This window comes from Punica granatum, chromosome 2 (assembly GCF_007655135.1).
Source record: "Punica granatum isolate Tunisia-2019 chromosome 2, ASM765513v2, whole genome shotgun sequence".
Lineage (NCBI taxonomy): Eukaryota > Viridiplantae > Streptophyta > Magnoliopsida > Myrtales > Lythraceae > Punica > Punica granatum.
In genome coordinates, this window is record NC_045128.1 from 40,915,364 (window position 1) to 40,935,067 (window position 19,704).

Below are 19,704 nucleotides of genomic sequence, written 5' to 3' on the forward strand. Positions count from 1 at the left end.
AATGGTCTTGAAAGACCACTGTGTTTTTTTTTTTTTTTTTTCTTGATTCTTTATTTCTTATCAACAACTAAAACAACTCGGCCCCCAGCTAATCTTGTCAATTTTAAATCATGTCCCACTCATTATAGTTGTCAGTATGGCCCTACCACTTCTGTCAAATTCCGCAAGGGAAAACACATCAGCATTCACATTCACACCGGCAAAAGCTCAGTAACAACTTCCGAGAATCACTCTGGAAGACCAAAGTATTTTCAGCGCAGGTATCATGCCTCCTGCCGGGTACCTGCAGAGGCGCTTACTCTATAGTAAACTTTTACATTAATACGGAGCAATAGTTACGCCATGCATGAGAAAAAAACATGGATTCGTCATCCACTTCGAAAAAAAAAAAAGTGAATTTCATAAGCTTCTCATGCAATCTTCTCCCACCGAATGTACATCCTTTTCATCGGTACAGACAGTTGCAGAGGAAAAGTCCAAGCCGGATAGAAATGAAAACGAATCAGAAAGGCTTCTTTTCATAAGAAACCAGCCCGTGAACTCCACCTTCGACCTGGGCAGCTCCTGTACGGACCTATACGGAAGCAGCAAAATTGAAAGGGAAATCAAATTAGAAAATAATCGGTCACATGAAAATTACTTCAGCTCTGATGCTTGTAGTACTACTGCTAATCTATCATGCTGACGACTACTACCTACCTCAAGCCTTAGGGTAGACTTCAATAAGTCATGGGCATCTTGCAAAGAAGCAGCTCCGAGATCCTGAAGTCCTTGCTTAACAGCTTGCACCGTGTAAGGCACAAACTTCAGAACCGATCCTTTATCCGCAACTGCACCGACAACGCCCTGAGCAAACTTCAGTTTGGTTGTGTCCCACAAGTATCTAGCATCACTCCCTTGGTCATGGCCTCCAGTGAGCCCATGCCCCGATATTTCTTTACTCGCCGGCCATCCTGCGTCAGTAGCACACCGGGAACCGAACATGTACAATAACAACAATCAATAATTGAACGCTCAGAGTAACACATTTTGAGAGAGCAAGTACACAAAACACAAGGTGGGGGGGAGGAATCAAAAGACCAGATAACTATGTTCTATCTATTTTCCTCTTATTTGGTGGGCTGCGTGAGAGTTTGCCTCCTAGAAAATTTCTTACACCAAACATGCTCCATGGCACAAAATTAAAAATTATATGCAGGCCCTAAGAATCCATACCTGAACCATATATGCCCCGGGAGACTCGGAGCTTCCTGCTACGAAACTTCCCATCATAACTGTTGATGCCCCGAGTGTCAAAGCTTTGACAATATGCCCAGAGTTTGAAATGCCACCATCAGCTATGACTGGCACCTTGCTCTGGGAGGCAATTGATGAGACCTTGTAAACTGCCGTAGCCTGGTTAATACATAAAAAGCAGAAAAGCAATTAGACTGAAAGAAATCATCGAGGGATATAATAACAGCCTAAAATCTGAACAGAGAAAGCATGCAGTACCTGGCCTCGCCCAACTGCACAAACTTCCTGTGTGGTGCAAATGGAGCCAGAGCCCATTCCAACCCTGAGCCCATCGACCCCAGCCTTGATCAAGTTGTCAGCCTGGGACATGGTAACCACGTTCCCGCCTATGAGGTCCAGCTTCGGGTACGTTCTCTTTATGTACTTGATCATCTCAATCTGGTAGATGGAGTTCCCCTGAGAGCTGTCTAGGACTACCACATTAGCGCCAGCCTTCACCAGGGGCTCCAGCCTCACCTTATCGGACTCCCTTGTGCCTATAGCTGCCCCAACCATCAACTCCCCATCCGGCCCCACTGACCCTCCACCCAATAATCTTGGGTATCCTCTCAGTGTCTCTACATCAGCCCTCGCCACCACATCCACTATCTCTCCACTCCTCCCAGCAACTGGTGCAAAGTCAACTTTTGGGCCCTTCGCATCGAAGTATTCCACAATCTGGGATAAGTCAGAATCCCAGCCAACGAAATCCACAGAACTGACCATGTAATCAGCTAAGGGAGCTTCTTTGCTGCCGTCTGGAAGTTCCATCCACTGAAACTGAGATATGTACCCAATTAGCTTGCTCTTGGAATCTCCAGATTGGGTAACGAGGATGCAGGGGCTGGTAGCAAAGTCATCCAGGGAGGATATACGATCAGAGGGTGATCGGAAAATGGGATTGGAGAGGATGGGGAAGCGGTGGGCTTTTGTGCAGAGTGGTTCACTGATGGGTCTTTTCTGCTGCCAGTACTGCACATGGAGACTTACGGCTTTGGCTTCTATGGCATGGAAGCCCAGATCTCCGGAGATTACTTCCTCCCCGTTTTCATCCTGCCATGCTATGATTACGGCTTGACTAGCACCCCTGCTGCTGGTTGTACCCCACAGCTTGTGTGGTCTCCTAACTGGAACTCTCCTGTGAAAATGAACTCAACCTTGGAGCTCGAGTCAGGTGGGGATTTGGTGCTGAAGGATGCTGATAGGACTGTTGTCTGGTCAACCAACACTTCTGGTAAGTCCGTGGCAGGCATGAACTTGACGGGACCAGGCAATCTTGTGCTGATTGATAAGAATAATATCTGTTTGGGAATCGTTCGATCACCCGACAGTCTCACTGCTTGTGGGACAGAAACTGGCACCCGGTCAGAAACAGACTCTTTTAGTGTTTCCACAACAAATCTCTCTGAATTTCGGTTGCTTTCGTTTTCTCTGACCGTAGAAGGGCTCTTTGGTCTCGTATTAACTGACTCTCCACAACTGTGCTATCAATATAACGTAACTGGCATAGATTCCCGTCCCTCTCCACCTCTTCATCTTTATAACAACTATTGTTATTTAACTACAGATATAACCTATCTTCAGTATCTAAATGATAGATTAGTGATCTCCATGACCGCCGGATCCATCGAATGTAAATTTTCTGTAATTTCCATCGTAACGTCAAGACCTGTGCAATACATGAAGTTCAGCTCTCACGGGCATTTGAGAGTATACCAGTGGAAAAGAGAGGCTTTTGAGTGGACAGAAACCGCCGATCTGATGACAGAGAAAGTTGGAGATTGTGGTTATCCTTTTGTTTGTGGGAGATACGGAATCTGCTCAAACAGACAGTGCAGGTGTCCTGCATATTTCAACCCTGGAGTCGGTTGCTCAGAGATTTTACCCTTGTCTCGTGGAGCTTTCCGGAATGTTAGCTTTCTCGAGCTACCTGGTGTGGCCTATTTCGATTTTGGTTGGAGTTTCCAAAATGTAACTGCAATAAGTTGTAAAGAGGCATGTGCAAAGAATTGCTCCTGCAAGGCTGCCTTCTTCTACGCTACAGTTGACGATTATACGAAATGCTCCTTACAGTATGAGGTGTTCTCCCTAATGAACAGCGACATAGAGGAGACTAAAAATAGTTCCATCGCTTAGCAAAGTGGCTATATTACCTCCATGAGGAGTGCAGGCAGAAGATAATCCACCTCGACATTAAGCCCCAAAACATCCTCCTCGACGAGAATTTCAATGCGAAGCTCTGTGATTTTGGATTGTCGAAGCTGCTCGACAGGGATGAGAGCCAAGTCATCACCACAGTGAGAGGAACACCTGGCTATTTGGCCCCCGAGTGGCTAAGCTGTGTGATCTCTGAGAAAGTGGACGTGTACAGCTTCGGAGTAGTGATACTGGAAATTGTCTGCAGTCGGAAACTTTTCGACTGCTCCCTGGATGAGGAAGACAGGAATTTACTGAATCTTCTTAAGAGGAAGCAGAAGAGGATCGATTTTTTGAGATGGTCGATAAGCCTCTGGTTGACCTGCAGTTGTGTGAAGTGGAAGCTGTGACTACAATGAAGCTCGCTGCGTGGTGCCTGCAAGCCGACTACACACTGAGGCCATCCATGTCTACAGTCATTAGGGTGTTAGAGGGAGCTATTGGAGTAGAAGATGATCTTGACTATAACTTCTGGACCTTATACTGTTAGAGTTAGCAATAAAAAGAATGCAATTGGTGTCACCGCTCAATTGTTGCCTTCGGTCTTGTCCAGCCCTCGGTGAGTCTCGCCATATTGATAAAATCTCCTCACTGGATTACTTGTGAAGTATGATGCAGCATTGCAACTGTAAAACTCGCACTTTCTTTTTTACGGAACATCATTTTGCCAAATCAACCTTTTGATATTAATCTTTCCGAGTCCTTACTTTCAACCATGAATGAAACCACCCACCGCACATGGTTGGGTAATAGCAATTGCCTTGCCAATACACAGCAACATGTTTTTCAGGTCCACATGAATCGACAACAGATTACAATTTCGAACCACTTCTCGGAGGTAAGAGTTGGAATATTTTAAGGATCGTAGAATTAAAGCACAGGTGGTTTGAGATGGCATTAATTTCTCCTATGGGACTTTATAATTTACCTTGATCATTGGACTGCCTCTTCTTTCACTATGGAAAAAATAATTTTATCAACAAATAGAGACAATTTACTCTATTTTCCCACACAAAATGAGACTATGATTCCAGAAAGGGTACAAGAAAATGTAAGGAAATGATCGATAGAAAAGGAAAAGAAGACTGTTTCAAAACAAAAGCCTTATGGTTGCAGAAAATGTTCTGCAGAATGTGATAAAAAGTAAGCTTTATTAAAAGACTTCTACTCGAAGCATATAATTTATTAACAGTATCCCGAAGTCTCATCGGGGCCCGGAAAGAACTGATGGTAACAATGGAGTTGTGGCACGAAACTCACTCTCCCTTTGACCAACTTCAACAGGTGCTTTCGCCCTTGACAGATTGAAGAAGTTATAGTCAAGGTCAACTTTCACATCCATAACCCCCTCTAACACCTTTACGACTGTTGACATGGATGGTCTCTTCGCGAAGTCAGCTTGCAGACACCAAGCAGCGACCCTCATCATGTTGACTGCATCAGGTCCATGAAATTGCATGTCCTCGCTGCACTTGTCGACTATATCGAGAAGTCGCTCTTCTTCTGCTTTTCTCTTGAAAAGATTCAGTAATGGCATATCTTCCTCGTTCAAGGAGCTATCAAAAACTTTCCTTCCACATACTATTTCCAATATCACAACCCCGAAGCTGTAAACATCCACTTTTTCTGTGATCGCAGAACTTAATAACCACTCCGGTGCTAAATAGCCAGGAGTTCCCCTCATGGTCGTCATGACTTGGCTCTGGTCCCTATCAATCAGCTTTGACAGTCCAAAGTCGGAAACTTTTGCATTGAAATTCTCATCGAGAAGGATATTCTGGGGCTTAATGTCGAGATGGATGATCTTCTGCCTGCAATCTTCATGGAGATAGTTTAGTCCCTTTGCTATGTCTAGGATTATCTTCTTCCTCTGCTGCCATTCAAGCACGAGCTCACTGTTCTTCTGGTAGATCCATCTATCCAGAGATCCATTAGCCATAAACTCGTAAACAAGAAGCCTGTGCATTTTTTCGGCACAAAATCCAAGTAATCTCACCAAGTTGACATGGTGGATGCTCCCAATGGTCTCGACTTCGGCTAGAAATGACTTCTTGATCTGGCCCAAACCTTCCAGTTGTTTCACCGCAATTTTCGTGCCATCAATCAAGGTACCTTCAAATACAGAGCCAAAACCACCTGCACCAAGTTTCTTGCTGAAATTCTCAGTCGTGGCTTGTAATATCTCATATGAGAACCGAGTGGGCATCCCAGGTACTTGATCTAGATAAATCTCCTCCTCATCATCAACTCTTCTTGTCTTCCAAATCACGACTCCAACCAAAAGAACCACAACAAATAAGGCACCGAGGCTCGACCCTATTATAACAGGAAGCTGGCTTTTCTTTCTAGTTGGACTAGGTGCGGGAGGCACGTTCTGAACTTTAATGTAAGCGGTGGAGTTAAAATGCGTCTTCTCCAGATCATTGTTCATCAGTGAGAACACTTTGGATAGTAAGTAGCAAGAACCAGCAGAGGAGTTTGACCTGTAACGAAAAATAGCAGCTTTGCACCAACAATTCTTTTCACAGGCTTGTTTACAACTTTCTGGGTCAGTGCTTTCAAGATCCGAATTGAAGGTGAAGTAGTTAACATCTTGGAGCTCAATTAAACTATGATATTGAGAATCCGAACAGGACAATGGAGTGATTTCAGAGCACCCAAGATTCGGCCGCCTGCTATTAATTTGCTGGAAATACATGCCATTACTTGTGACAGGACAAGAGCACTGCCCATTTGAGCAAATGCTGTAATTCCCACAAGCTGTAGGATAAGCACAATCCCCTAGATACCCGGTTAAAAGATCAGCTACTTGTTCCCATGTACCTGAATTTTGGCTCCACTCGTAAACTCTCAAGTGCCCATCAGAACCAAGCCTCATGTACTGGGCAGACATTGCAGAGGGAATCTCAATCATAGTTTTGTTCAGTTCAGAATTCACGAATAATGCTAAGCTTCCATTCATGTATTCAGCATAACCCATGTCATGGCTAGTCACCTGAATGTAATCAAATTGGTAATAGACCTCAGGGGGGTTAGTCCCTACGAGACCATACAAGCCTGATGCAGTAAAGCCAAATGAAAGCATACCAAATTCAGTCCAGTTCGTGGAGGAAACATTGGGAGTCAGTTTCTGGCCTATTAATAGTCTTTGTCCGGGCACCAATGAGTCTGTTGGATGATCAAATGACTGCCAAACCGTGGCATTGTTTTCATCAAACAGCACAAGATTGCCCGCTTCTGTTAAGTTCAAGCCAGCAACAGATTTATCTGTAAGGGCAAATATCAGCTCATCTATTTCCTTGCCACCTGACTTTTTTTTGCAGAAATGAAACTAGGAAAACCAATATTGAAAAGCTCCAGCGAGTAAATAGGCTGAGAAACAATCTACCTGAAGTGTCGGTGGACCAAGCTACAGTCCCGTCAGCATCCTTCAGAACCAAATCTCCGCTTGATGTGAGCTCCAATGTCGAGTTGACCTTAACTGGGAAATCTCTATTAGCAGACCAAACCACCTGCGGGAACCCGTAATTCGGTCCAACGATGTAAGAGACGCTGTTTGTCTGGACAATGAAGATGGCAAAGAGGTAAGTATCGCAGGCTCCATTGCAGTAGAACCCGCAGGCGTATTTCGGCCCGAAGGTTCCCCTGAGGAGGACTGCCCTGACAGTGGATCCGTCCGTGAATTCCACGGAGTGATTGGCAGTGGCACTGTTCTTCCATGTTGTGGAGAGGCTTGCAGTTGGGTAATCGAAAGGTTGGGCATCGATTGGACAGAGGAAGGAGGAAGTCAACAGGAAGGGAAGGAGAAGTTGAAGAAATGAGCTGGAGAGAGAGAGATTTTTCTTGCCTGGAGACATGATTAGAGATCAATGAAAGCATGTGAAGAAGGGCAAGAAGAACCAGAACAGTAAACAGGGCAGTTTTCGGTCTTTGTGATTTGTTTGCTTCAAGACGAAGGCCTTCAAGTCAACTTTGGATATGGTCCTCTTGTTCTTTACTGAACATCATCAACTTTTTTTCCCTTCTTCATCTCTCCATGTTAATTTGCTCCTAGGCAGTCATCAATACAAAACTACAGCTCCAAAAACAGTTTCTCGATGGTAAGATTCTTGGAATATTTAAGACAAAGGAGGTTTAAAAGTGGAAATGAACAGCAGAATGTCAAAGTACTCCTGCCTGCAAGCCACGACTCGAGATCGGCGAAGGCACGTGAAGAAACAACAAACGGGCAGCTCCCGATAAGGCGAATGGTTTTGACAGGCCACCGGTTTTGTTTCTTGATTCTTAAATTCTTCATAGGAGAAGAAATAAATACATACGGATCAACAGCTTAAACAACTCGGTCCCTAGCTAATCTTGTCAATTTTTAAATCATGTCCCACTCATTATAGCTGTCAGTATGACCCTACCAGTTCTGTCAAAGTCCGCAAAGGAAAACACGTCAGCATTCACATTCACACCGGCAAAAATTCAGTAACAACTTCCAAGAATCACTCTGCAATAGTTACGCCATGCATGAGAAAAAAACATGGATTCGTCATCCACTTCGAAAAAAAAAAAAAAGAGTGAATTTCATAAGCTTCTCATGCAATCTTCTCCCACCGAATGTACATTCTTTTCATCGGTACAGACAGTTGCAGAGGAAAAGTCCAAGCCGGATAGAAATGAAAACGAATCAGAAAGGCTTCTTTTCATAGGAAACCAGCCCGTGAACTCCACCTTCGACCTGGGCAGCTCCTGTACGGACCTATACGGAAGCAGCAAAATTGAAAGGGAAATCAAATTAGAAAATAATCGGTCACATGAAAATTACTTCATCTCTGATGCTTGTAGTACTACTGCTAATCTACCATGCTGACGACTACTACCTACCTCAAGCCTTAGGGTAGACTTCAATAAGTCATGGGCATCTTGCAAAGAAGCAGCTCCGAGATCCTGAAGTCCTTGCTTAACAGCTTGCACCGTGTAAGGCACAAACTTCAGAACCGATCCTTTATCTGCAACTGCACCGACAACGCCCTGAGCAATCTTCAGTTTGGTTGTGTCCCCCAAGTATCTAGCATCACTCCCCTTGGTCATGGCCTCCAGTGAGCCCATGCCCCGATATTTCTTTACTCGCCGGCCATCCTGCGTCAGTAGCACACCGGGAACCGAACATGTACAATAACAACAATCAATAATTGAACGCTTAGAGTAACACATTTTGAGAGAGCAAGTACACAAAACACAAGGTAAGGGGGGGGGGGGGGGGAATCAAAAGACCAGATAACTATGTTCTATCTATTTTCCTCTTATTTGGTGGGCTGCGTGAGAGTTTGCCTCCTAGAAAATTTCTTACACCAAACATGCTCCATGGCACAAAATTAAAAATCATATGCAGGCCCTAAGAATCCATACCTGAACCATATATGCCCCGGGAGACTCGGAGCTTCCTGCTAAGAAACTTCCCATCATAACTGTTGATGCCCCAAGTGTCAAAGCTTTGACAATATGCCCAGAGTTTGAAATGCCACCATCAGCTATGACTGGTACCTTGCTCTGGGAGGCAATTGATGAGACCTTGTAAACTGCCGTAGCCTGGTTAATACATAAAAAGCAGAAAGGCAATTAGACTGGAAGAAATCATCGAGGGATATAACAACAGCCTAAAATCTGAACAGAGCAACCATGCAGTACCTGGCCTCGCCCAACTGCACAAACTTCCTGTGTGGTGCAAATGGAGCCAGAGCCCATTCCAACCCTGAGCCCATCGACCCCAGCCTTGATCAAGTTGTCAGCCTGGGACATGGTAACCACGTTCCCGCCTATGAGGTCCAGCTCCGGGTACGTTCTCTTTATGTACTTGATCATCTCAATCTGGTAGATGGAGTTCCCCTGAGAGCTGTCTAGGACTACCACATTAGCGCCAGCCTTCACCAGGTGCTCCAGCCTCACCTTATCGGACTCCCTTGTGCCTATAGCTGCCCCAACCATCAACTCCCCATCCGGCCCCACTGACCCTCCACCCAATAATCTCGGGTATCCTCTCAGTGTCTCTACATCAGCCCTCGCCACCACATCCACTATCTCTCCACTCCTCCCAGCAACTGGTGCAAAGTCAACTTTTGGGCCCTTCGCATCGAAGTATTCCACGATCTGGGATAAGTCAGAATCCCAGCCAACGAAATCCACAGAACTGACCATGTAATCAGCTAAGGGAGCTTCTTTGCTGCCGTCTGGAAGTTCCATCCACTGAAACTGAGATATGTACCCAATTAGCTTGCTCTTGGAATCTCCAGATTGGGTAACGAGGATGCAGGGGCTGGTAGCAAAGTCATCCAGGGAGGATATACGATCAGAGGGTGATCGGAAAATGGGATTGGAGAGGATGGGGAAGCGGTGGGCTTTTGCTGCTCTGACATGGGCTGCCTGCTCATCAGGAGGGCAGTTGGAGTGGATGATACCTATGCCACCGAGTGCGGCCATGGCCCGAGCCATGGAAGACTCTGTGACGGTGTCCATGGGGGAGGACACACAGGGAATGGAGAGGGAAATGTTGCGAGTGAGCTTTGTGGAGAGGTCCACTTTGTCAACGGGGAAGCCGATGTACCCGGGGAGGAAGATGACGTCATCATAAGTATAGGAGTAGCCCTGCCGGAACAGGTTCTCTGGCTTGAACCCATCTTCAAACTCCATTTCTCTTTCTTTACTGCTCAAAGCCCCACCTTGCGATATCCTATAACATCGTCCATCAATTAATCCCATTAAAATGAAGCTTTATAGCGTCTTCATGAATCAACAGAAAGAAAATTACATAACCATAAGATGCACAAATTGGGATTAACAATTGAGCTGTGTGCCTGCAGAGGAAACGATTATGTTCTGCGCGCAATTAAAATGCACAGCTTAGACACACGAAAACACAGCGAGTTTCACCAATTCAAGAGAAGGCAAAATCAAGTGCAAGAAACTGAATACTAACGCAAAGAAAAACTTCGAGAAAGGAGCAAACTTTGGATGGAAGTAACGTGCTTTCCTGAAAATTGAGAATACGGTTCTTACTAGGGGTGGCAATTCGTGTCGTGTTGTGTTTATACGCGTCGTGTTTAAACGGGTTCGTGTCATCGACACGATTATTAAACGGGTTAGATTTTGAAAACCCACACACGACACGTTTAAATCCGTTTATCGAAACGTGTCATAATAAGTACACGTATATACGACACGATTATAAACATTATCAAAACACGTTAACACAACTTATTTATCCAATCAACTCAGTTACCCGGATACATTAACACGACATGTTTGTCTAATTAACTCGTTTATCCGAACACGTTAACACGACATATGTTGAATTGGGTGAAAGAAATGAAAAGAAATTAGGTTAGGGACTTGGGAAGTTAGGATTACATGAGGATATTTTGGTAAATCCAAATACATAAACGAGTTAACGAGTTACATGATTATAGAAACACGATTAAACATGTTTAAATAAATAGATTTAATTGTGTATAATCGGGTTACACAGGTTCAACTGATAAGACACGCTTATTAATCGTATTTAAACGGGTTTGACCCGTTTAGACCGATTATAAAAAATATCCAATCAAAACCCGTTTAACTCCGTGTCGTGTTATCGTGTGTCGTGTGAAATATTGTTAGCCCTAATTCTTACGTCACTTCTTAAGGATAAATAGTACTCACCTCCACTAGCATGTAAATAAAACCCATTAAAAAACTGAGCTTTTAGGCCGGGGAAAAAAGGCATGAAATGTAACGCACAGGAAAATAAGGATAGTTTAATATGAAGAAAAGCAACAATTTACTTGAAAAATAATGATAATGGGGTTCTTATGTTCACTTCTTAGGGAAAAATGCTCGCCACCACTAACATGTAGACAAAGCTCATTAAAAAAAAACTTGAGGTTTTTGTCCGGGAAAAAAAGGAATGTGACCCACAGGAAAACAAGGATAATTTAGTATATGAAGAAAAGCAACATCCAGTAGAGCAACAATACGTCGGATTGGTTCAGCAAAGCAGGCAATGATACCTCATCGATCAGCAACCAAATCAAAAAAGAACATTAAGAACGGGATTATGACGGAAGCAAGGAAGACTCACCTGGTGACGGGAAAAGCAGAGCAAAGCCGAGCGCCGCGAGGTTGAGGCGACCGAGCGAGCAGAGGCGGCGGCCACCACCGTCGGGTTTGGTATGGAGTGAGAAGAGAGCGAGAAGACGAAGCCTGGCGCCCTGAGGATGGAGAAGGAGAGGGAAAGGGCAAGGCGGCGACTGAGATTTGACTGTAGAGAGAGAGAGAGAGAGAGAGAACGAAAAGCACTCAAGCTCGAAGCTTTTTCCCCTTTCTCCGAGTAATATATGTCGGGGGATAATTCGGACGAGTCAGATCAACGGTGGAGAAGCGCCGTCTCCCCTTTTGTCTTCATCCTGTTTCGTTTCTCGGTAGATCTTTCTTTTTCCTGATCATTAATATCCATGACTTTTCACTTCCTTTTTCCATATATTTATTATTTACCATTTTTAATACAAATTTATTAAAATTCCGATAAAATAAAGGTAATCAGGTGGTCAACGGGCGTAAAGCCAAAAGAAATTCGAGGAAAGGGAATTAGTATAATGACATAAGGCGCCAATCCAAAATCAAAGACGGAGCTAGAATTTTATTCCAGCGCCGGCAAAGGAATAACTTGACATACATAATGCATTCTAGCATGAGCAAATAATAACTTTTCGGACAAATATTAAATAAAATTGAAAATTCAGGAGGCAATTGCCAAAATTAATTAATTAATTTTAGTCGAAAAAAATTCCTACATTTAGTTAATTATATTTTAAATTAATTTATAACACGCCAAAATTGTACCTTTACATTGTGTGTACATATATATATATATATATTTATATATCTATGTCTATACAAAAGCAAAATCGGGATGCACCCAGCCTCATGAATGTAGAATATCTTACTCGATGAAAATTTTATAGTTTTTTAAAACCTGTAAAATTTCATAATATCATTCAATAAAATGTGAATTTTTGCAAGTTTTAAATATTATTTACAAATAATAATTTATTGAATTTTAAAAAATTTAAATAATTATTCTCCGATACGATGTTGTTACCTATTTTAAGATTTTCATATTTCATGTTTATCTACATAATATATCTCAATTTTTTAATTTTTTAAAATTTTTATAAATATACTTAATAAATAAAAATTTTGTAGAAGAATGTAGATATTTGCGTAATTTTTAAAGTTTTTTTAATTTCTATGTATATTCACATACCATATTTGCACGAAGTTTCTTTGTTAAAACCTTTTAATCATAATCTCTTAACACATCGAGTTTTCCAATTTATCAAATAAATATTTTTCGAAGAACAACTTTGACATCTATATAATAATTATTTTAATGTTCCAAGTTTGCAAATATATATTTTATTCACTGATATATATATATATATATATAATCACGCTATAAGTAGAAGATAAAACTGTACTATGTTATATATCACTTTGATTTTAGTTTTGGAGCAACAATAGTAGAAACGATAATTATCCAGAAAAAACTGTGACCTGTTCACGATTTGACTTTCAAAAAACACTACTCTTATGGAAGAGAGAGTATGTAGGATAGGTTTATAGAATCATAAGAAGTATCGACAGTTCAGAGTCCGTCGTACAAACAAGGCTGTGAAATATGAGAATGCAGTTGTACACTCCTTTCAAATTGCGAATGCAGCTGTATTCAACTTTTTGAGAGCAACCAATGGCAGGACATTTGAAGGGAAAATGTAAAGGAAATGGAAATGCAGGTTAGAGTAATTGCAACTAGTTTGTTTCACCATGAGCAAACGAGACGGTGAGAGTAGAAGTCATCTCAATTACTTCGCGGGTTTTATCTAGGGCCAGATAGAATCCAAGGCAATGGAGGAGCACTAGGAGCACCGGCTCGATTCCTACCCGGGCCAGCAGTGACAGGACGATTCCAAAAGTTGAAATCTAGGTTATCTTTTACTTCCATAACTCCATCTAGGACCTGAATGACCATCGACATGGATGGTCTCTTGGTATAGTCAGCTTGCAAACACCAAGCAGCTAGCTTGATCATGTTGGCAACTTCAGGTCCGTACAACTGCATATCCATCCCATAGGCATTAACCATATCGAGCAACCGGTCCTCTTCCGCCTTCCTCTTAAGAAGATGCAGAAGAAACCTGTCTTCCTCGCTCTGGGAGCTTTCGAAGACTTTCCGGCCACAAACGATCTCCAAAGCCACCACCCCGAAGCTGTAGACATCTGCTTTCTCTGTAATCAACCCGCTCAACCACTCGGGGGCTATATAGCCAGGTGTTCCTCTCATGGTCGTCACCAGCCGGCTCTTGTCCCTCTCGACAAGCTTCGACAGCCCAAAGTCAGACACCTTTGCACTCAAGTTCTCATCGAGGAGGATATTCTGGGGCTTAATGTCGAGATGGATTATCTTCTGCCAGCAATCCTCATGGAGGTAATTCAATCCTTTTGCTATGTCGAGGACAACCTTCTTTCTCCGTTGCCAGTCAAGCACAACCCCGCCAGCCGCCTCGTGGAAAATCCACCCATCAAGAGATCCCCCGGACATGAACTCGTGGACCAGTAGCCCGTGCGATTTCTCAGCACAGAATCCTAAAAGTCTCACCAAGTTGACGTGATGGATTTTGCCGATAGTCTTCACTTCTGCTAGGAAGGACTTCTTGATCTGTCCTAAGCCTTCAAGACGCTTTACTGCAACTTTCGTGCCATCAGCTAGGGTGCCTTGAAAAACTGAGCCATACCCACCCTCCCCGATCTTCTTGCAGAAATTCTCTGTCGCAGATTTGAGCTCGTTGTATGGAAATATAGTGGGCATTCCTTGCAATTCATCTAGATAGTCCTCGTCTGCCTCATCAGCAGCTCGTCTCTTCCAGATGAAGAGAACCAATGCAACCACGAGAAGAATCAAAGAGCCCAAGACAGGTCCAAGTATTAATGGAAGACGATTAGCTTTCCTCGCGGGGCTGGAATCCGTGTCAGTCGTGGGATTTGAAGGAGGAGGTGGTGGCAGTGGTGATGGGGATATCTCAGAAGAGATGTTCTGCACTTTGATATAAGCAGATACATCTACTGAATAGTCGCTTATCATTGAGAGCACCTGGGCTTGCAAGGAGCAATAGCTTCTAGAAGGTGAGTAGAAGGCACCCTTGCACGAGCAGCTCCTTGCACAGGCTTCTTGACACCTCTCTAGACTTGTGTTACTAACATCCTGCTTGCTGACAGTGAAGTAGGTGAACTTCTCGAGCTTTACAAAGCTGTGATTCTGTGGATCATCACAAGACAAGGGAGTAGTCAGCGGACACCCGAAACTCCGGTTCCTGTCATCTAGCTGTTTGAAATATGGGGTCCCACTGGGATTCCTTGATGCAGGGCAAGTGCACTGCCCGTTTGAGCAGATTCCATATTCCCCACAAAGCAAAGGATACCCATAGTCGCCTATTTCCCTAGTCAAGATATCGGCAATTTCTTGCCACTGATTCTCACGCCACTCATACACTTTCAAATGCCCGTCAGAGCTCAACCTGACGAACGGTTGAGATGTTGATGCCCGGAATGAGAATACCGGGAGATTTAGATTATTAGAAAAAGAGACCAGCGCCAAGCTTCCACTCCGAAATTCAACATAACTAGAACTATCAAGGCTTAAATTACTAAAGTTCGTGCTGTAATAGGCCAGGGGAGGGTTCGTCTCCACGAGAGCATGCTCTGTGAAATTTGTTGAAGAAGAACCAGGAGTCAGTTTTTGTCCCACCATTAGTTTCTGCCCTGGCACCAGTACATCCGTTGGGTGACTCACTGATTCCCAGACCACTGCATCGTTTTTATCGTTCAGCATGAGATTGCCAAATTCGTCCAGGTTCATACTTACGACAGACTTGCCAGAAGTATTGGTGGACCAAGCAATGGTCCCATTGGCATTTTTTCGTACCAAATCTCCATCTGACTTTAGCTCCAACTTGGCATTGTACTCAACGGGGTTGTTCCTATTTGCAGACCAAACCACCTGTGAGTAACAACCAACAGGATAGGCAGCAGTGCCGCGACCCCGGTTGCCCATGAGGTAGAAAATGGTAAAGAGGTGACCTTCATCAGTGCGGTAGAAGCCACAACCATAATCCCCTCTTTCCAAAATAGACCCTGCCACCGATCCATCAAGGAACCGCATACTGTAAGAGTTGGGGGTGAGGGTCCATTGAGTTGCAAAAGGTTGTACTACTGGATTGTCCTTTAATTGATGATAAGGCAGAAAGAAGAGCTATAGCAGCTGTATAAATGGCTGCAACCTGAGAACGTTGGCAAATCTTGCGTCTCAACATGGGTGGGCTTTCACCTTTGTTTCGGGTGTTCTGCAAAACCCAACTTCTTCTTTTCTTCTGCTACAGGCATTGCATGGTTTTATCTGAGCAATTATCAGAATAAACCATGCGTTATTTGAAGAATAACAGCCTGACCACTGGACACGCGCTGCGTTATCAGAATTACCAATCCTGGACACGCGCTGCTTTTTCCAGCTTTTGGATTTATAAATACATATATAGACAGAATATAATGATCAATGGAGTGCTTTTTTTTCTAGATCTTCTGCTTCAAAGTATATAATTATAAACCGAAAGAGATGAGTTATATGTTCGGACTTCAGAGACATTATCTTGAGTTGGTTCCTGCCGCTTTTTCCAAGATGGGCCCGGCGGTCGATCCATCGCGGAACTGCAAGTTGTAGGAGTCGGGGGTGAGGGTCCATGGAGTGGAAAGGCTTGCAGTACTGGGTAGCGCTTTAATTGGTGAGAAAGCAGAAAGAAGAGCTACAGCAGCTATACAAATGGACGACACGGGCAAATCTTGCATCTGAACATGGTCGGGCTTTCACCTCCTCCTTCTGCTTCCGCTGCTTCTAGCGTACAGCAGGGGTTTAGTCTGAGAAGTTATCGGAATAAACCCATACATCATTTGAAGAAAACGTCTGATCGCTGAACAGGATCGTGCAAGTTTCCTGAAGAATTTCAAACATTTCGGATCCTAGGCATAATTCTGTCTGCTGCCTTTTCCTTTTTCTTTTTGATTATTTGTATACATATGACTGTAGAATATAATCATCCATGGTTTGCTTTGCCTCTGTCTAGATCTTCTGCTTCAAAGTCTAGTCTAGAATGAGCTCAATAATTATAAACCAAAAGGGATGCCTTATATGTGCAGAGACATCATCTGGAGTTATTCCGGCTGCCCCAGCTTTATCGACCCAGCACAAGATCACCCTGCAATCAACCTTTTACATAATCGAAGTCCGAAAATGGTGAGTTGACAGCCCTCTTTGAGAGGGAACATTAAGTTCTCAAATTTTGAGCCTACAGGGTAAAGTTGGCGCCGGCCATAAACGAACTTGGGATTTTACTAAAATCTAAAGATAGTTTGGAATCATGATGGAGATCAAGTTGAAATAAAATAACCAGAAAAAATAGAAAACAATCAATTGTTTTTTTTGCAATCAAAGATGAAGCCTCGGAGGGGTATCCTGGCTTTACCAGAGGTAAAGCAGTCTTTTAACCTCTGTTTTGGGTCTACTTTCTTCCACCCCGAGTGCCGTGCCTGCTGGGTTGAGATGGACCTAATTAAGGTGCATGCTGACTTCGATATGCAAGTTTGCAACTACTCCCCTTTCAGTAAAGTTAATAAAAAAAGCCATGGTCGCATGTCTCCATGGTCCCGTACTTCACAGGGAAGATAGCACGTAGATTGGCCTTCTTTTTTTTTTTTTTGAGAATTAATACATTGGCCTTTCACACACACACGCACACATATATGCACTTTACTGCAGTAGAACATGCCAAGATGAAATGTTTGCCATCTTCCTCTTCCAAAGCTATAACATATGAACATGTATGAGATCCCTGCAGATCGTCTGGTCCGATAATACGGTGAACCTTTGGATCAGAAAGGGATTTGGTGCCGTAGGATTCTGATGGGACTGTTGCTGGGTCCAATAGCCCATCTGTGCGTGCTTGTTTATGTTGGGCATCGGGAAGATGAAAACCGTGCCCCATGCCTTAAGATGCAACGATTGAACAAACGACTTCGCATGACCAAGCTCACTTTAGCTCCGTGTCTTATATTTTTATTTTAATCTGATATCTATATAGTATTTATTTTTGTTCACTAATTCTGCAAATATATATTTTTAATACAATTGGTTGTCTACGTAATACTTTTATGAAACTTATTCACTTATATATAATCAGTAAGTCGAAAATGAAATTGTAGAATGTTATATATGACCAATTTTGGAACAACGATAGTATCATCAACAATTATTATATTAAAAAAACTGTAACTTGTTAACGATTTGACTTTTGAAAAATACTACTCTTATGTTAGAGATAGTATTGAAAAATACTACTCTTAATCAAAAGAAAGTGTAACACAATAGCGCACGCCCTCGGCTCTTGACAAAGAGGTCGCGGGTTCGATACCCACTGGGACTACCAGTGTACTATTATTAGTTATTTATGATTTTTCTTTCATTGTACTAGGCCTTGGGTCTCTTTTATAATCGAAAAAAAAATATATTCTTATGTAGTATTGAACAAACAACTTCACATCACCAAGCTCACTTAAGCTCCGGGCCTTATCTTTTTAATCTAATTTGATATCTATATAGTATTAGTTTTTATTTTCCAATTCTACAAATATATATTTTTTAATACGATTGGTTCTCTACATAATACTTTTCTGAAACTTATTCACTTAAATATAATCACTAAGTCGAAGATAATATTGTAGAATGTTTTATATGACTAGTTAACGATCTGACTTTTGAAAGATACTACTCTTATGTTAGAAATAGTATTGACAATTATTTTTATATATGAAAGGTGGAGAAAAAAAAGTGAATTTACAATGGTATTCAATGGGTATAACTAGTAGTTGTGTCAAGATTGTGAATCCGAAGAAACAAGTGAAAGGTTGGCGTGAAGATGATGAAAATATTCAAGAAATGGGGTCTAAGTATGAATTGGAGCAATATCTTGGTAGTCCTACCGAACTAGAAAGTGATTCCTTTAATGTATTGAGGTGGTGAAATGATAAGAAGTCAACCTACAAGGTACTAAGTTGTATGGCAAAAGATATTTTAGCCATTCCGATGTCCACAGTAGCCTCAGAGTCGGCTTTCAGCACATCTGGTTGGGTTCTTGATCAATTTCGTAGTTCACTTACTCCAAAATTTGTGGAAGCTTTGATACGCGCACAAGATTGGTTGCGTTGTTCTCCAACTCCAATCACCATTGAACAATATTTGGAAGATGCGGAAAAGTATGAGGAAGGTAATTTTAACTTTATTTCATGGTTATTCTTTTCATCTAATTTTCACTTACTCTTTTAACTTTTTATTTTCTTGTGGTTTTCTTTTTATAGAACTCAGCGGCGCCACGACAGAGATTATGATGGATTAATGTGTGGAACAGTTACAAGGTAATTTTAACTTTATTTCATGGTTTACTTCTTGACTGGATAAATATAGGCACTCTATTCGCCTTTATGTATTTGCTCTATTTTTTGGGCTCCTGCTCCGAAGAAGTAGTCTCCATCCTAGTGTTCTAGATCAGTCTAAGGTTCTGTTATGCATTCTTGTTCCTTTGTAACTGTAATTCTTGACTCGATAAATCTAGGCACTTTGTTGGCCTTTATGTATTTGCTCTGCTCTTCTGGAGTGCTGGGCTCCTGCTTTGAAAAAGTAGTCTCCATTCTTGTGTTCTCGATCAGTCTAAGGTACCGATGGAAACATGAATTGTAGTAGATCATAAAAAAAAATTCTAAATTTGGTTTTTGATTAACTTTGCTTGGTTTGCAAGACAAATCAGATATGCCCTTGTATGTGTCGCACAAGTGCTAGATGAGTATCAAAAGAATTTTGGTGATTCGTGGAGGACTATTCAGACATATATTACTAAGCCATGTTTGTGCGTCGCTAATTTTTTTTACAATGTTTAGTTCATGGATATATTGTAAGGACATATTACTTTTTGTTGTGTGAGATCGTATTATGGATGTTTAGTTTTGTGGATGGATTGATGAGACATATTATTTTTTATTGTTGTGGATTAATCTAAATCTATGTCAATATTATATTTGCCGTGATTACTAATTATGAATGAGATATTTTCA

General features: G+C 42.3%; 4 protein-coding genes and 2 pseudogenes across 5 annotated transcripts; 1 reads left to right on the forward strand and 5 right to left on the reverse strand.

Annotated features, from left to right (window-relative positions):
• Window positions 1–373: 373 nt before the first annotated feature.
• Window positions 374–2,811, reverse strand: LOC116194008 (annotated as a pseudogene).
• A 144-nt stretch (window positions 2,812–2,955) lies between these two features.
• Window positions 2,956–4,186, forward strand: LOC116194009 (annotated as a pseudogene).
• A 325-nt stretch (window positions 4,187–4,511) lies between these two features.
• LOC116194618 (G-type lectin S-receptor-like serine/threonine-protein kinase SD2-5) lies at window positions 4,512–7,771 on the reverse strand. Of its 2 annotated transcripts, none has more exons than XM_031523469.1 (2): window positions 6,860–7,771; window positions 4,512–6,708 (listed from the first exon to the last, which is right to left on the reverse strand). In XM_031523469.1, exons 1-2 carry the CDS (start codon window positions 7,326–7,328, stop codon window positions 4,676–4,678), a joined length of 2,502 nt encoding a protein of 833 aa, XP_031379329.1. In that variant the 5' UTR covers window positions 7,329–7,771; the 3' UTR covers window positions 4,512–4,675. The 2 variants fall into 2 exon arrangements, with proteins under 2 accessions (XP_031379329.1, XP_031379328.1); XM_031523468.1 differs by having other exon boundaries at window positions 4,512–6,738.
• Window positions 7,772–7,939: 168 nt separating this feature from the next.
• Window positions 7,940–11,804, reverse strand: LOC116194620 (inosine-5'-monophosphate dehydrogenase 2-like). The gene is made up of 5 exons (XM_031523471.1): window positions 11,576–11,804; window positions 9,148–10,186; window positions 8,869–9,048; window positions 8,344–8,598; window positions 7,940–8,218 (listed from the first exon to the last, which is right to left on the reverse strand). The coding sequence occupies exons 2-5, from the start codon at window positions 10,144–10,146 to the stop codon at window positions 8,147–8,149; spliced, it is 1,506 nt and encodes a 501-aa protein (XP_031379331.1). The 5' UTR covers window positions 10,147–10,186; window positions 11,576–11,804; the 3' UTR covers window positions 7,940–8,146.
• A 1,336-nt stretch (window positions 11,805–13,140) lies between these two features.
• LOC116194622 (G-type lectin S-receptor-like serine/threonine-protein kinase SD2-5) lies at window positions 13,141–14,681 on the reverse strand. The gene has a single exon (XM_031523472.1). The coding sequence runs from the start codon at window positions 14,633–14,635 to the stop codon at window positions 13,373–13,375; it is 1,263 nt and encodes a 420-aa protein (XP_031379332.1). The 5' UTR covers window positions 14,636–14,681; the 3' UTR covers window positions 13,141–13,372.
• LOC116194011 (EP1-like glycoprotein 2) lies at window positions 14,670–15,712 on the reverse strand. The gene is made up of 2 exons (XM_031522744.1): window positions 14,753–15,712; window positions 14,670–14,708 (listed from the first exon to the last, which is right to left on the reverse strand). The coding sequence occupies exons 1-2, from the start codon at window positions 15,710–15,712 to the stop codon at window positions 14,670–14,672; spliced, it is 999 nt and encodes a 332-aa protein (XP_031378604.1).
• Window positions 15,713–19,704: the final 3,992 nt, after the last annotated feature.

Excerpts from the sequence above, each read along its gene's own strand:
- LOC116194618 (XM_031523468.1), bottom strand. The coding sequence starts at position 7,328 with ATGTCTCCAGGCAAGAAAAATCTCTCTCTCTCCAGCTCATTTCTTCAA. Across the intron at positions 6,739-6,859 it reads TTGGTCCACCGACACTTCAG|ATAAATCTGTTGCTGGCTTG; the intron begins GTAGATTGTTTC and ends TTGCCCTTACAG.
- LOC116194620 (XM_031523471.1), bottom strand. The coding sequence starts at position 10,146 with ATGGAGTTTGAAGATGGGTTCAAGCCAGAGAACCTGTTCCGGCAGGGC. Across the intron at positions 8,599-8,868 it reads CCGGGGCATATATGGTTCAG|GATGGCCGGCGAGTAAAGAA; the intron begins GTATGGATTCTT and ends CTACTGACGCAG. Across the intron at positions 8,219-8,343 it reads AGTCTACCCTAAGGCTTGAG|GTCCGTACAGGAGCTGCCCA; the intron begins GTAGGTAGTAGT and ends GCTTCCGTATAG.
- LOC116194622 (XM_031523472.1), bottom strand. The coding sequence starts at position 14,635 with ATGATAAGCGACTATTCAGTAGATGTATCTGCTTATATCAAAGTGCAG.
- LOC116194011 (XM_031522744.1), bottom strand. The coding sequence starts at position 15,712 with ATGCGGTTCCTTGATGGATCGGTGGCAGGGTCTATTTTGGAAAGAGGG. Across the intron at positions 14,709-14,752 it reads TCACTGTCAGCAAGCAGGAT|GAGCTGCTCGTGCAAGGGTG; the intron begins GTTAGTAACACA and ends AGCCTGTGCAAG.